The 14,420-nt window shown below is 44.4% G+C and overlaps 1 protein-coding gene across 4 annotated transcripts in view; it reads left to right on the top strand.

Moving 5' to 3' along the window:
- The first annotated feature begins 830 nt into the window (after window positions 1-830).
- Aplp2 (amyloid beta precursor like protein 2) overlaps window positions 831-14,420 on the top strand; it is a 64,646-nt gene continuing 51,056 nt past the window's right edge. For 3 of the 4 annotated variants that reach the window (XM_057766387.1, XM_057766386.1, XM_057766384.1), the window contains exon 1: window positions 831-1,037. In XM_057766387.1, coding sequence (XP_057622370.1) covers window positions 933-1,037 — 105 coding nt within the window. In that variant the 5' untranslated portion in view covers window positions 831-932. The remainder of the gene's footprint in view (window positions 1,038-14,420) is intronic. The other variant, XM_057766385.1, reaches the window with a different exon arrangement.

Below are 14,420 nucleotides of genomic sequence, written 5' to 3'. Positions count from 1 at the left end.
CGAGATGCTGAGAAGCATGAAAAGAGAGAGAAAGCGAGTCTTTTGCTTTAGAGATCTTAAACTGAAGAAAACGATGCCAGAAGCCTATCCTGATACGGGGGGGCGGGGGGGGGTTGTGTCTCAGTGGTCCTGGCGCCACTGGCCTCGGTGGAAGGCCTCTCTGTGCGGCAGGGGCTACGGAGAGGCAGGAGCTGGGAAAGGACCTAGGGAGCAGAGGTCAACAGCGTGCAGACACTGCGCTGTTCAGGGGCGAAGCAAGGGCGCAGCGGTCTGGGGGAAGAGCACACCCCGTGAAGCGCTAGGGAGATCAGAACGCTGGCTTTCATTCTCCCGGGCCTCGGGGATGGTCCTCTGTAAACCGTCCTGGACTCCCAACAATTCATCCTGTTTTTAATTAAAACATTTTCCAGAACCCCCCCAAAGAGGGCGGTACCCAAAGGAATATGGAAAATACCCCGCCGGGGTGGGGGAGTGGGGCTTGCCCGAATCCCGAGGCTGAGGGCGGATGAAGCAGAGCCACACCGACTGATAACCGCACGGGAGCCTCCTGCCCTAGGAGCAGCAACCCACAGTCCGCCCCGGGAACACTCGTGCGCCCCCCTGCCCCGGGTCCGGAGCGGGGGCGGGGCTGGCCGCGGGTGGGGGCGGGGCCATGCGGGGGCGCGCGCTGGGCGGGGAGGGGAGCGGGCGCGTCCATGCCCTGATTGGATCTGGGCTGAGCAATGGGCGGCATCTTAGGCCAGTTATGCGGATTCGTATTGGGCCCTGCTGAAGAGGGGTGTGGTTTTGTGAAGTCAGTTCCGGTCGGTGTAAAACCCCCCGGGGCGGCGGCGAACGGGCTTCAGATGCTTCTGGGTCGCGGTGCGAAGAGCGCTCTGGTCTGACCGCGCGTGAGAGCGGGAGCGTCCAGCGCCACAGCTACCCGGAGAGGGATGGCGGCCACTGGGACCGCGGCCGCTGCGGCCACCGGCAAGCTTCTTGTCCTGCTGCTGCTTGGGCTTACGGCACCCGCCGCGGCACTGGCTGGCTACATCGAGGTGAGGACCGGGCGAGTGCCGGAGCGGTGTGTCCTCCGGCCACCGGGGAGCACGGCCTGCGGGCGGGCGTGGGTCCGCGGGCGGGGGCGCGTCGCGAGGTTCGGCGCTGCTGAGGGTTGCCGGCCTCAGCCCCCCGCCCGCGCGCCTCAGCTTGGCGCAGAGCTTAGCGCCGAGGTCGGGCTGCCTCCGTCGCCGCAGAGGCCAAATGAAAGGCGTTGGGGCTGCGGGGCCGCCCCAGCCCCCTACCCGCCGGCGGCGCCGCCGCATCCTCAGGGACACCGCACCGCGCGCCCTCCCTCCCTCGGGACGGTGCGCGCCTCGGCCGTGCGCCTTGCGGCTCAGTGGCTCTCTAAATGGGGGCGGCCGGCGCGCTGTCCCTGGTCCCCGCAGCGGTCGCGGGGCCTCGGCTTCGGGCTCGCACCTGGCAGCCGGCTCGCAGCCTTGGTTGGCCAGGTGGACCTGGCAGCGGGGATGCGGCTCCAGCCCTGGCGAGCGGCCGAGATGCCGGGGAGACGCCGCCGGGACAGCGGGACGCCCTGCGCCCTCCACTGCCTCCCAGCCGTTTGCTCAAGTCTGGCAAACTAGGAAGCCGGGCTTTCCTGCTCCCACGAACGATGAGCCTTTAGGGGAGGTCCCCGCCAACACATCGGAAAAGCCTTTCAGGAGTACTTTCCCGGGGTCAGAATCCCACGGGTTGCTCTGCACCAGAGGTCATCCCTGTTTACATCTCTGCTTGCCCTGGTGAAGTGGCGGGGGTCCCTGGTGGTTGGCGGGGAGTTCAGGGCGCTAGAAGAAGCGGGTGTGGACCGCGTACTGCGGCGTGCTCTGCACCTAGCCTCACCGAACCCTCTGTCGCCGAGGGAGATGTGGGACTTTGTTTACCTGCTTTCTCGAATTAGTGCTTGAGCCATTGGGCTGGAATGCGTGTTTCTGGTGTAGTTTATTTCTTAGTGCCTGCTCGTAGTATTTAAAAACTACCGTGGCTTTCTGCATGTTGAGCTAACGTCAGAGATTGCGTTTGATTAAATAGGGATTACCTGAGAACTTTGTGAGTAAAACCCTAGTTTAGGATGTATCCATTTCTACAGAATATGTAAATATGTCTTTGGGTAGAAGAAATCTAATGAGGAAAAATCCTCCTGGTGGAACAGCTCAAGAAAACCTTTGTATACATCCTGCTTAAAACTTTTTGACTGAGGTGGAGGAAAAGATGTTAAGTGTTAAGTGGAAAATAGCTGATGTTCATATACGTGAACTTTTAGGTTATTTTACCCTCCACGCAGTAAGTAGGCGGTATCTGTGATCCCGGATAAGCTGTCTTGTGGAAACAGCTACATAAAGCAGGTAAGAGGTTGGGGGTAGGGAAATTGAGTTTTATATATTAGGTGGGACATAATGGGTCAGGGTGTCAAAAACCATTGTTCATACTCAGCCTCACTTCCCAGTGGTGTGAGAAACCTCAGGCATTAGTGAATTCGCAGCACAGGATTCACCAGTTTTAAAGAACCCATTAACAGGTCTCCAGGGGAAAATACCATTATCAGGGTTTGTTGTTACAGGGATTCATTTTGATTGTTAGCCACACTGGTGAGTTGAAAAGTCTTGCTAAACAAAGTAAGAAACATTTTTTGCAAAAGGCTTTTAAAATGGTGTTTTATGGAAACTTCATTTCCTTGGAACTGTATTCATTCACACTGTCATCTTTTCAAGTGGTCTTTATTTTTTGCTGACTGGCAGAATTTTATTCACGTGTGTAATTTGTACTTGCTGTTAGGCAAAGGATTGCTAAAGCCTTAATTTAGATGAGAATGGCTTAAATCAGGATGTCTTTGAGAAGGCCCTTATTGAGATTAGCCAGAGGGATTCTGGCCAAATCCCTGATCTGATCAGGTTGCTTGGCACAGAATTATTGATTGGCGAATCTTTACTGTTGCTTGGTGGTGACTAAATTAATCTCTTACACCTGTTTTTTTTTTAAACCACCTCCCTCTGCTCGGGGCATTTCCTTTCATAAATCCCAGGGCAAGTTCTCTTGTGTTTGAAGTCCCACTTAGAAACCGCAGGATTTGTTCTTGTGCCCAAACTGTTCCCTTTACTATGGACGTTGAAGCGTCTGAAGCCAGAACTTAATTGCTCTGCTCCATCTGAAAGCAGTCTTTTGAGCGCAGTGTCCAGGAAGCGCAAGTACAGCAACCAAGGTGGAAAGACTGGAAGGTGGTGTGGACTGTCGGAGTCTATCAGGGTACTGCTTCTGTTACAGCTATGCTTAAAAACACTGCTGGCAACAGAGGAACTCACCGAGTCTTACCAATCCGGTCCTCTTTTGTAGAAGGGATTTATTTCATTCCCATCCAAAATTGAGCAGTCATACATGGTGTGACCGGCCACCAGTGACGTGGAATCCCGTTTGCTACATGCCTTACATGGTTGAGGAAAGAATTCTTCATTGAAGTGTATATTTGCAATTTTGAAAAAAAATCCTTGAAATATTTTAAAAGGTTTATTTTTTATTTTTATGTTTGCATATGTATCTTTGTTGAATATAAGGCATATGTGTACCCTTGGAGGCCAAAAGAGGTTGTTGGATTAATTCTCTTAATTAATCAAGCTGGAGTTGCAAGTGACTGAATGTGAGCCACCTGATGTGCATGCGGGGCTCCAGACTCAGGCCCTTGGGAAGAGCTGGAAGTGCTCTCAATCAGAGCCATTTCTCCAGGCCCTCTTTAAAATATTTGTAAGAGTACATTCATTTATTTATTTTGTGTATTGAGACCCACTTGTGGCAGTCAAAGGAGAAAGTGTGGGAATCACTTCTCTACTTTGTGTAGGTCCTGTAGAACAAACTCAATTGATCAGGCCTGGCAACAATGCTTTTATCCACTGAGGCATCTCATTGACTGGGAAAACAAACTCTGAAGAAGCTTCATTTTCTGAATTTGCTTTGAAAAGTTTATTTTATGAAATAAAATGCCAGTCGGGCATTTTCCTGTGAAACTGTAGCTTCTGAATTGCGATGCGCTGTGAAGTAACATATTCAGTAGAATGTGAAGACTCAGTATGAAAATTTAAAGTATATCAACTTTTATATTAATGCATTGACTAATTAAAATGCATTTACATTACTTTTCAGTTTCTTTGTGCTCTGATGTGGCTGCTAGAAAATTGATTGCTACCTTTGTAAGCCCCTTTATAGTTCTTGTGCACAGGTGTGCTCAACTGCTCACGGCTGGTCCTGCACGTTGTCAGCACAGCTGAATATATTGCAGTGCTACCGCCTATCCCATAGTCTTGCTTCAAGTTGTTGACATGAGCCCTAGTTTTGTGGATTTTTTTTGTGGGGGTGGGGGGTGGCCTTTTTTTTTTTTTAAAGCACAATTTTGAATGCTATTTTTTCCCCTTGTTAACATTTTTCTTCAGTTCAAATTGTATTAGAAATGACCCCAAGCTTGCAAAAACGCAAAATTGTGCAAACAGCGCTCATGAAATTTACCTGCACTCAGCATCAGCATTCTGAATATTTAGAATTTGCTTTCACACATGGGTTGTAGCTCAGTGGCATAGTGTCCAGCACCCTGTGGAGAAAGGATGGCTCATTTGTTCTGTTCTCGTTACTGTGTCCCTGCTATGCCTGAAAATCAGTTGCATACGTTACCCACCCTCTTTGCCGTGGTGCAGTATTCTGTGTTCAGTCTGTATATCAGTTTGTTGGTTGATCTGGTCACTTTTTTAAAAAGGCTAATATGCTTTTGAACTATTGGCATTAATATGTGAAAGGTTATGTAACTTTCCAAATATAAAGGTCACATTTTTAACTTATCTGTTAATGTTTTGACTTTGGAAGATCAAATATAACTTTTCAACATTCTTTACTCACTATTACTGAATTCTTAGGGTTTTATCTTTTTTTTTTTTTTTTTTTTTTTTGAGACAGGGTTTCTCTGTGTAGCTTTGCAGCCTGTCCTGAAACTCGCTTTGTAGACCAGGCTGACCTCGAACTCACAGAGATCCACCTGTTTCTTCTGCCTCCCGGAGTGCTGGGATTAAAAGTATGTGTTACCATCGCCTGGTGTTTTGTTTTTGTTCTTTTAAAAGACAGGGTTTCTCTGTGTAGCCCTGACTGCCCTGAAACTCATTCTGTAGACCAGACTGGCTTCGAACTCACAGAGATTCTGCCTGCTTTTGCACCTCTTTAGTTGAGTGCTGGAATTAAAGGTGTGTGTCACCACTGCTTAGCCAATTTCACATTTCTTGCTTATTTTAGATGTAGGGTGTTGTTACTATTACTTTGTGTTTCAGACTGGCCTAAATCTTATGATAGTCCTGACTCAGGCTGCTGAATGCTAGGAGTACCAGCACGTGCCACCATATCCAGTTTGCATTTTATCCTCTTTAAATCATCAGGAGAAAATTTGTGTAGGTGGTGCATACTTATGTCTAGATTTTAAAAACATAACAAAACAAAACAAAATAGTCTGAAATTATCTCATTCGGGGAAACCTGGAAAAAATTTTGGTGATGTTTACATTTCCAGATATATGATGTATAGGAGCTTTGCAAAAGTGGCACATTCTGCACATTGAAACTGGTATCAGCACTTATTTTTAATTCTCTTAAACTGAATTACTTACAGAAAATAACTTTTCTGTGTGACTAAAGGTAAGAGCTAATCTCTTAGATTGCAGTTGCCATGGAAGGGCCAGTTGAGAAGAGAATTCTAAATTGCTTCTAATTTGATTTTCATGTTGTTTTTTAGTGTGATAAACTAGATTACTTCAAAGCTTAATTGAGTTTAGTATACTGTACCTTGATTTATAGCTTAAATTGAAAAGTAGACCATGTAGGTGCATTCAGATAGGGATGTATCAAGTACAACAAATAATTACTTTTGCTGAGGGAATAATTTTTTTAAAACCATCTTGAAGTGTTGTAGTTTTGAGAAGTGAGTTTTTGTCTTTTTTTTTCTTCTGTCTGTCTGTCTTTCTCTCGACGGGTTTCCACTATATAGTTTTGACTGGCCTGGAACCTTGCTATGTAGACCAGGCTGGCCTCAAACTCACAGAGATCTGTTTCTGGCCGTCCAAGTAATGAGATTAAAGGCATGCTACCATGGCCAGCTGAGAAGTAATTTTTTTTTCTGGTGAGAAATGAATATTAAGACCTAAAAGAATGCTAGAAAAGTATTTTGCCCTGATTTGTATCTCCAGCTGTTTTTTATTATTTAAATGAGGTTGTCTTAAACTGTATTTGCTTTAATTATTATTGCTATTACTGTATGTGTATGTATGTTTTTGCCTGAATGTATATCTATACCTTGTTCATACTTGCACTCGAAGATGCCAGATTAGGGTTCCAGATCTTTGGGAACTGGGTGGTCGTGAGTCACTCTGGATGCTCGGGATTGAACCTGTGTCCTCTGGAAGAGCAGCAGTGCTGTTAACTACGGAGTCATCTCTCCAGGCCCTGTAATCTGTTTTAAAATAGGAAGCTTAGAAAGCTGACTATTCCTTTATTATTTGTCTAGTAGTACTAACTGCTTATTGGTTCTGTGCAGGATGCCAAATGATGCAGTAGTGGAAGCTGCATGCATCTGTTGCTTCCTGCTGTCCAAATGCACTTGCATGTGTTTTCAGGATTTCATTGACAGCATCAGGTAACTGAAATTAGGGAAAATACTGTACCAAGTGAGCGATGCTCCCCACACCAGTTTAGTCTGGTGAAATAGGTATTCTCACTACCTCCCAAAAAGTGAATCCAGTAGATTCCAGGGTTTGATGGTCATACAGTCTGGCCAGGGCATGAGTCTGTCTGTTTTATTCTAAGTCCACTGCTTTTCTTTACTAATGTGTCTGGCTCTATGTTTCTGTAAATCCATGCAAATTATATTATGAACTGATACACACCAACCTCAACAACTCTATCATGTGATTATATTATGGAACTTTGCCATTTTATATTTTTCCATTGATTATAAAAACCTTTCAGTGTTTTTTTTCATAAAGTGCAAACTCTTTTATAGTAAGCTTGTTTTATCTTTGTGTTCTAACACACACACACACACACATACATACAGACACACATTACAGCATTATTCACTGTGAGGTGGTTGTATCAGAGTTGGCGGTGTGGCTTTATTCAGGGAAAAGGCTGCCGGCTCAGGATGTATTTATAAATCTTGGTCAGTGAGCTGTGTAATTAGTAAAATTGAGGTTCAGACAGAAGTTAAAGTTTGGCATGGGATAGCTGTAAAGCTAGTTAATTGAGCAGCTCACCAGCGACCTTTTTACTCTGCCTTCCTGAGACTCACTTTTCTGAAGATGGTAATGTCCAGAGGAGAAAGTTGTCTTGTGTGTCTCCCTTTGTGGCGAAGAAACATTTCCCAGTTTGCTGGCAAGAGACTCCTTAAATGTCACTGTCCAAAATTAGTATTGTGTGCTTTTAACCAGGGCAAGGCTGTGTAGAAGAGGGATAGGCCAACTTCAGTAGTCTCCGATCCCTTGGACCTGCTTTGGAGAACAAAGCAGTCTTGAATCAGATTGGTTTGAAGAGTTATTGATGGTAGCAATCCAGTGTCTGTTACAAGGGCACTCTCCACTTGGGAAGCTCTATATGTGAGTTGTCTTAAAGAGAAACAAGTATTCCTACCTACCGAATTACTCGGAGTTAAAAGTTAGCGGACGAGATGTAATACTTCGTTTACTGATGCAATGCTCCTTATTTGAACCTACTGTGAGGATCTCATGAGGGAAGAATGTGGAAATCACATGTCAAGGTGCCCACTCACTTGCTGGCCTCGCTAGCGGGGCTTTTCGCAAGTCTGTTGTTGTTTTGACATTTTCTGAGAGAGCGCTCTGGTGCACCTGTGTGCATGCGTGTGCACGTGTGTGTGGAGGGGGGCAGGAATCAGTTCTCTTTCAGCACATGGATCCCTGGGTATTATTATACTCAGGAGCAAGTGTCTTTACCTTTGGATCATCTCAGTGCTGCTCCTTCCCCCACCCCAGGTCTCAGCCCAAACTGGACTTGAACTTCCTGTGTAGCAGAGGATAACCTTGACTTTTTTGTACTGGATTTTTTTTTTTCTTTTGGACCACCAACCAGCTCCCACGGAGCTGACATGGATTCTCATTAGTTATGAGTGTTCAACCTTAGCTTATGCTCGTTTCTGTTTAGCTTTTTTCTTTAACTTAAATTAAACTGTTTCTCTTCATCTACATTTTCCCTGGATTTTTACTTTTCTTTCTGTATGTCCTGCTCTGTATCTGCTGACTGGCTGGCCCTGGGCATCTCCCTTTCTTTCTACCTTGGTCTCTCCTCCAGATAGAACTCAGATTTCTGCATTTATTCTCTCTGCCCACCAGTCCTGCCTATCCCTCTCGTGCTTAGCTACTTCAGTTTTTTAATTAGACCAATCAGGTGCCTTAGGTTGGCAAGGTGAAACAGCAGCATAGTTAAACAAATGTAGCACATCTTTGCATTGTAAACAAAGGCAGCAGAATCAAATTCAACACACCTTTGCCTAGTTAAAAATAATACTCCACAGCACTTTTTTTTTTTTTTTTAAATAAAGAATCCAAGTGTCAGTGTGTATCCCTATCTGGCCTGGAGTTCCTTTGTAGACCAGGCTGGCCTTGAACTTAACAGAAATCGCCTTCCTCTGCCTCCCCATTACTGGGTTTAAAAGTGTGCAACACCACGCTCAGTTTAACCTTTGACTTTTCTCTTGCTTCTACTTCCTTTGCTGGAGTTAACAAGTGTGCCACCAGGCCCGGTTTATACTGTGGTGGGGTTGGAACCTGGGACCATGACCATACTAGGCACATACTCTACCAACTGAAATTTGGACCCAACTGTCCCTTGCTTATTTTTGAGCTTTTAAAAGTTGCAGATACACAAAAGAAAGTAGCTAAGCATATTGTCATGAATCACTTCCAAGGTCCAAAAAAAAAAAAAAACCAAAAACAAAACAAAAAAACCCACAAAACACACCTCCTTTCTGTCCTCCAGAAGTAACTCTCCCCAGCTATTAGGTATTTATTCTTTGCAGTCTTAGCAGATGTCCTCGTTGACATTTCCTTTTTTACTTTTTAAGATCATGTAAATGGAATTACTCAACATATTCCTTACTATTTGGTGTCTTTCACTAAACATGTTTTTGAGAGTTGTTTGTATTGAGCAGAAATGTTGCTTACTGGCTTCTGTTGCAGTGTTGTCTGAATAAACCACAACTTACATAGCCCTTGGACAGTTGGGTTGTTACCACTTGGAGTTAAGATGTGCATTTTCCCTGGCTTTACTGAGAACATTTTTGTTTTCTCAAGCTCTGGAAATTGAACCCAGGGTCTCTCTAGCATGCTAACCACATGCTCTACCGCTGAAGTAATCAAACCCCACAAAGAATTTATTTTTAAATTTTTTATATGCATGTGTTTTGTCTGCATATGTGTTTTGTGCTTAGAGCCCTCTGAGGACAGAGGAGGGCATCAGATCCCTTGGAACTGGAGGTACAGCTAGTTATGAGCTGCTGTGTGGGTGCTGGGACTAGAACTGAAGTTCTCTGCAGAAACAAGTGCTCTTAACCTCTGAACCATCGCCAGCCTGCCTACCCCTTACTAGCTTAATAATGTTTTTGAAGAAGTTCTGCTTTTTTCCATTCAAGTATCCAGTATATGTCGTACAGAAAGTGAGCCTGCTGTTTCCTGTCAGCGTTGGCTGTTTTCCAGTTTCTGGTAGTGTGGTGGTGGCAATGGATATTGAACCCAGGGCTTTATGTAGGTGAAAAAGCTAAAGTTGGTGGAATATCTGTTATCTCTGGTCTCAGAGGGAAGCTATGTTTACCATTTATATGATATTTAAAGATCCCAGATAAGAAGTCTTTGACTATGTCTTACCGTGTGTGTGTGCGCGCGCACGTGTGTGTACACGAGCATTATGTGTGTACATCACTGCCTGCAGAAACTAGCAAAGGATAGAACTGGGGTTATACATGGTTGTGAGCCATTAGTTGGTACTGGGAATCAAACCTGGGTCCTCTGGAAGAGCAGCTAGTAATTTAACCACTGAGCCATATCTAGCCCTGTGAATATCCTTTATTCTCCTTCCCTCTTCCTCCCAAACTGTTACAGTCTCAAAGTTCTCCTCTTTCCCCCTACTGTTTTGTTTTACTTATTTTTTTTGGATTGGTTTGCTAAAATTTTGTTTCGGATTTTGCCTTCATGCCCCAAAATGGGTTTGACATATAAGCCTTCACATTTAAATATATTGCTTAATTTTCAGCTCTGTGGAGCTTTTTGGTTCTCTTTGTTATTTTAAGCTTAATTGTATTATGGTCAGAGTGTTTGGTCTATTTGATGGTTGCCTTTGAAATTTCTTGAAACATTTAAAATTTTTTTATCTTATGTGCATTGATATTTTGCCTGCATGTTTGTCTGTAGGAGGGTGTTGGAGCCTCTGAAACTGGAGATATAGACAGTTATGAACTGCCCTGTGGGTGCTAGAAATTGAATCCTGGGCCTCTGGAAAAGCATCCAGTATTCTTGGCCACTGAACCATATCTCTAGCCCCGAAACATGTATTACTAAAATGTTTTTTCTTGTGTGCACAAGAGAAGTTGTATATTTTGTTTATATATGTTCTAATCTTGTTTTCATGTTGTTTGGATTATTACAACACACACACACACATACTGTTCTATTTTTTGAGTCGTGGTTTTTCTGTGTAGCCCTGGCTGTCCTGGAACTTGGTCGGAAGACCAGGCTGGCCTTAAACTCACAGAGATCCACCTGCCTCTGCCTCCCAAGTGCTGGGATTAAAGGTGTGCGCCACTGCTGCCTTGCATATTTTAATTTTCTGTAACTGAAAAATGCATATTTTAAAAATTCTCATTATTTTTAATTACCGGGCCGTGGTGGCACACTCCTTTAATCCCAGTACTCGGGAGGCAGAGGCAGGCGGATTTCTGTGAGTTCGAGGTTTACCTGGTCTACAAGGGCTAGTTCCAGGACAGGCTCCACAGAGAAACCCTGTCTCGAAAAACCAAAAAAAAAAAAAAAAACCCACTCGTGTGTATATGCATGTGTGTCCATTCCAGTTGCCCAAGGAAAGCACTAGATCCCCTGGCATCAATGCTGAGGCACTTGTTAGCCACTGGATATAGGTGCTGGGAGCCAAACTTGGGTCTTCTGGAAAAATACCAAGCATTCTTAACCACTGAGGCATCTCTCCGGCCACACCACTGTTGTGATTTATTTCCACCCACCCCACCCCCCATTATTTTTAACAAGTTTTGCTTTCTCTTTCTGGAAGAAAAAAAAACTGCCTTCATACTTTAAAAACTTCTACTTAGTAAGTTTTTGCCTTTACCGGTTTTAAAAAGTACCGAACAAGTGTGTATATGTGCATACATGTATGCATTTGTATGTGCACACATGTGCCAGAGGTTAGCCTCAAGTATCATTTCTTAGAAGCTGTTTACTTTGTCTTTTGAGATAGGGTTCCTCACTGGGGCCTAGGGTTTATAGCCTCAGGGATTCTCCTGTTTCTGCTCTGCAGTGCTGGACTGACAAACCTGTGCTGCTACACCTGCCACTCCCCCTCTGGTTTTTTGAGACAGGATTTTTCTGTGTAGCCCTGGCTGTCCTGGAACACGCTTTGTAGACCAGGCTGGCCTCAAACTCACAGAGATCTGCTTGCCTTTGCCTCCCAAGTGTTGGGATTAAAGGCATACACCACCTTAAATTCTCCACTACCTGGGCACACCTGCCTGCCTTTTTGTATGAATTCTGGTGTTTCAACATGTGTCCTCATGCTTGCAGAAAATTACTGAAAACAAGGTTTAGCAAGAAAAGCTTAAAAGTAACCAGAGAAAAGAGCTACAGATCCTCTTCAAAGAATTTAACTAACCCTAATAAGTGACTTATAACCGTCAATACCCAGAAGTGAAATATGATCTTTCAGATGATAAAAGAGCTGGCATGATGTCTTGGTGGGTAAAGAGCTTACTACACAAGCCTGACAAGCTGAGCTTGACGCCCCAGAACCCATATAAAGTTGGAAGGGGAGAACCAGCCCTACAAAGTTGTCATCTGACCTCCACAAACTTTCCATGACATGTGCATGCCTTCCATCATACACACAACAGCAATAATAATTTAATGTGAGAAATAGAAATTCTGTTACCAGCCTGTTGTAACAACAGTGATGGGCTAGCAGGTAAAGGTGCTTGTCACTGAGCTTTCGTGACCTGCAGGACCCACATGGTAGGAGACAGACTCTTGAAGTTGTCCTCTGGCCTCCACACCTGTACTATGGCACATACACTGCCATCCACTTTCACGTAGCACATGCATACACAAGTGTTAAAAACTTTGAGTCACTCTGGTACCAGGTGTGGTAGCTCTTTTATCACAGTCCGTTTCTGGTCCCGAGTGTTTCAGATCACTTCCATAAATCACTGTTGTCTGAGCCATCTCCCCAGCTCCTTATCAATATTTTGTTCCTATGTTTCTATTTTTAGTTTTTTAAGACAGGGTTTCTCTGTGTGGCTTTGGAGCCTGTCCTGGAACTTGCTCTGTAGATCAGGCTGGCCTTGAACTCACGGAGATTCACCTGTCTCTGCCTTCTGAGTGCTGGGTTTAAAGGCGTGCACCACCACTGCCCAGCATTTCCATTACTTTTTTTTAAAAAAATGTTTTTTGTTGAGTTTTGCACTTAAATATTTTCTTTTTTAATTTATTTATTTATTATGTATACAATATTTTGTCTGTGTGTCTGCCTGCAGGCCAGAAGAGGGCATCAGATCTCATTACAGATGGTTGTGAGCCACCATGTGGTTGCTGGGAATTGAACTCAAGACCTTTGTTGAAAGAGCAGGCAATGCTCTTAACCGCTGAGCCATCTCTCCAGCCCCTTAACTATTTTTCTACTGTATATTTAGGGGTGATTTATTTATTTATGCATTTATTTATTTTTATTTTTAAGATAATCTCACATAGCCTGGGATGACTTTGAACTTACTCCATTGCTGATCCTCTTTCCTCTGTCACCTGGCTTTTAGGCGTGAGGTCTGCATGCAGAGCTCTTTTTTTTTTTTTTTTAAATATTTATTTATTTATTATGAATACAATATTCTGTCTGTGTGCATGTCTGCAGGCCAGAAGAGGGCACCAGACCTCTTTACAGATAGTTGTGAGCCACCATGTGGTTTCCGGGAATTGAACTCAGGACCTTTGGAAGAGCAGGCAATGCTCTTAACCACTGAGCCATCTCTCCAGCCCGCGGAGCTCTTTGAATATGTGTGATTTGGTGTTTTTCGTTACTTTTAGTAAGTTTTTGGCCATTATCTTTTCAAAAATATCTAAATACCTATTTAAATAACTGATTCTGCCTAATTATTTCTTTTCCTATAGGACTCCAAAACATATCTTAAGACATTGCCCCACTAAACTGCTGTTTCTTTTTCTCCTTGTTTGAGGCAGGGGGTCATGTAGACCAGGGTGGTGCCATCCTCCTGCTTCTGCCTGTTGGGTTGACGCCATAGTGCCTCGCTTGTGCCTTGCTGTGGGTGAACCCTGGCCTGATACATACTAAGCAGGCACTCTGCCATCTGAGCTCTCTTTCCAGTTCTGTTCATAGACTTCTCTTCGTTCCTTCCTTTCCTTTCCTTTGACAGGATTTCTCTGCATAGCACTGTCTGTTCTGAAGCTGCTCTGTAGACTAGGTTGGCCTCAAACTCTGTCTGCCTTTGCCTCCTGAGTGATGGGATTAAAATCATATGCCACCACAGCCCTGTTCATCCATTGAATTCTTAATTCCAGTTTTGTAATTGAAAATGTTATTTTTAGGTCACAGCTTGTCTTAGTTAGGGTTTCTGTTACTGAGATGAAGCACCGTGACCAAAAGGGAGGTTGGGGCGAAAAGGGTTTATTTGGCTTGCACTTTCAGATTGCTGTTCATTATTGGAGGGAAGCCGCTTGCTGGCAGCCCAGGGATGGCGCCACCCTCTATGGGCTGTGCCTTCCCCAGCTGATCATTGATTGAGAAAATGCCTTACAACATGGTGGCATTTCCTTAACCGAAGTTCTTTCCTCTCTGATGACGCTAGCTTGTGTCAAGTTGACACACAAAACCAGCCAGTACACAATTGAAATTCCCAATATTGTGTTTTATCTTTGAACATGTTTTGATGCCTTGGGCAGTCTGTCTGAAAATTATGGTATTTGTGTGTTGGGGCTGGTATTCCTGTGAATCTTTTTAAGAAAGTAGAAATGATTAGCAGTCTTTTGCTGGTTGGAGCAGTTACAGTGTCTGGTGTTTTTTGTATCCACTGGAGCAGGACAGGAGTTAGGATTATCTGTTCTGCAGATGTGTGAGCTGAGGTGAGTGCAC

The sequence above is a fragment of the Chionomys nivalis genome, chromosome 4 (assembly GCF_950005125.1).
Source record: "Chionomys nivalis chromosome 4, mChiNiv1.1, whole genome shotgun sequence".
NCBI classification, from domain to species: domain Eukaryota; kingdom Metazoa; phylum Chordata; class Mammalia; order Rodentia; family Cricetidae; genus Chionomys; species Chionomys nivalis.
Note: the sequence above shows the minus strand (reverse complement) of the source record. Positions and strands in the feature narration are given on the sequence as shown.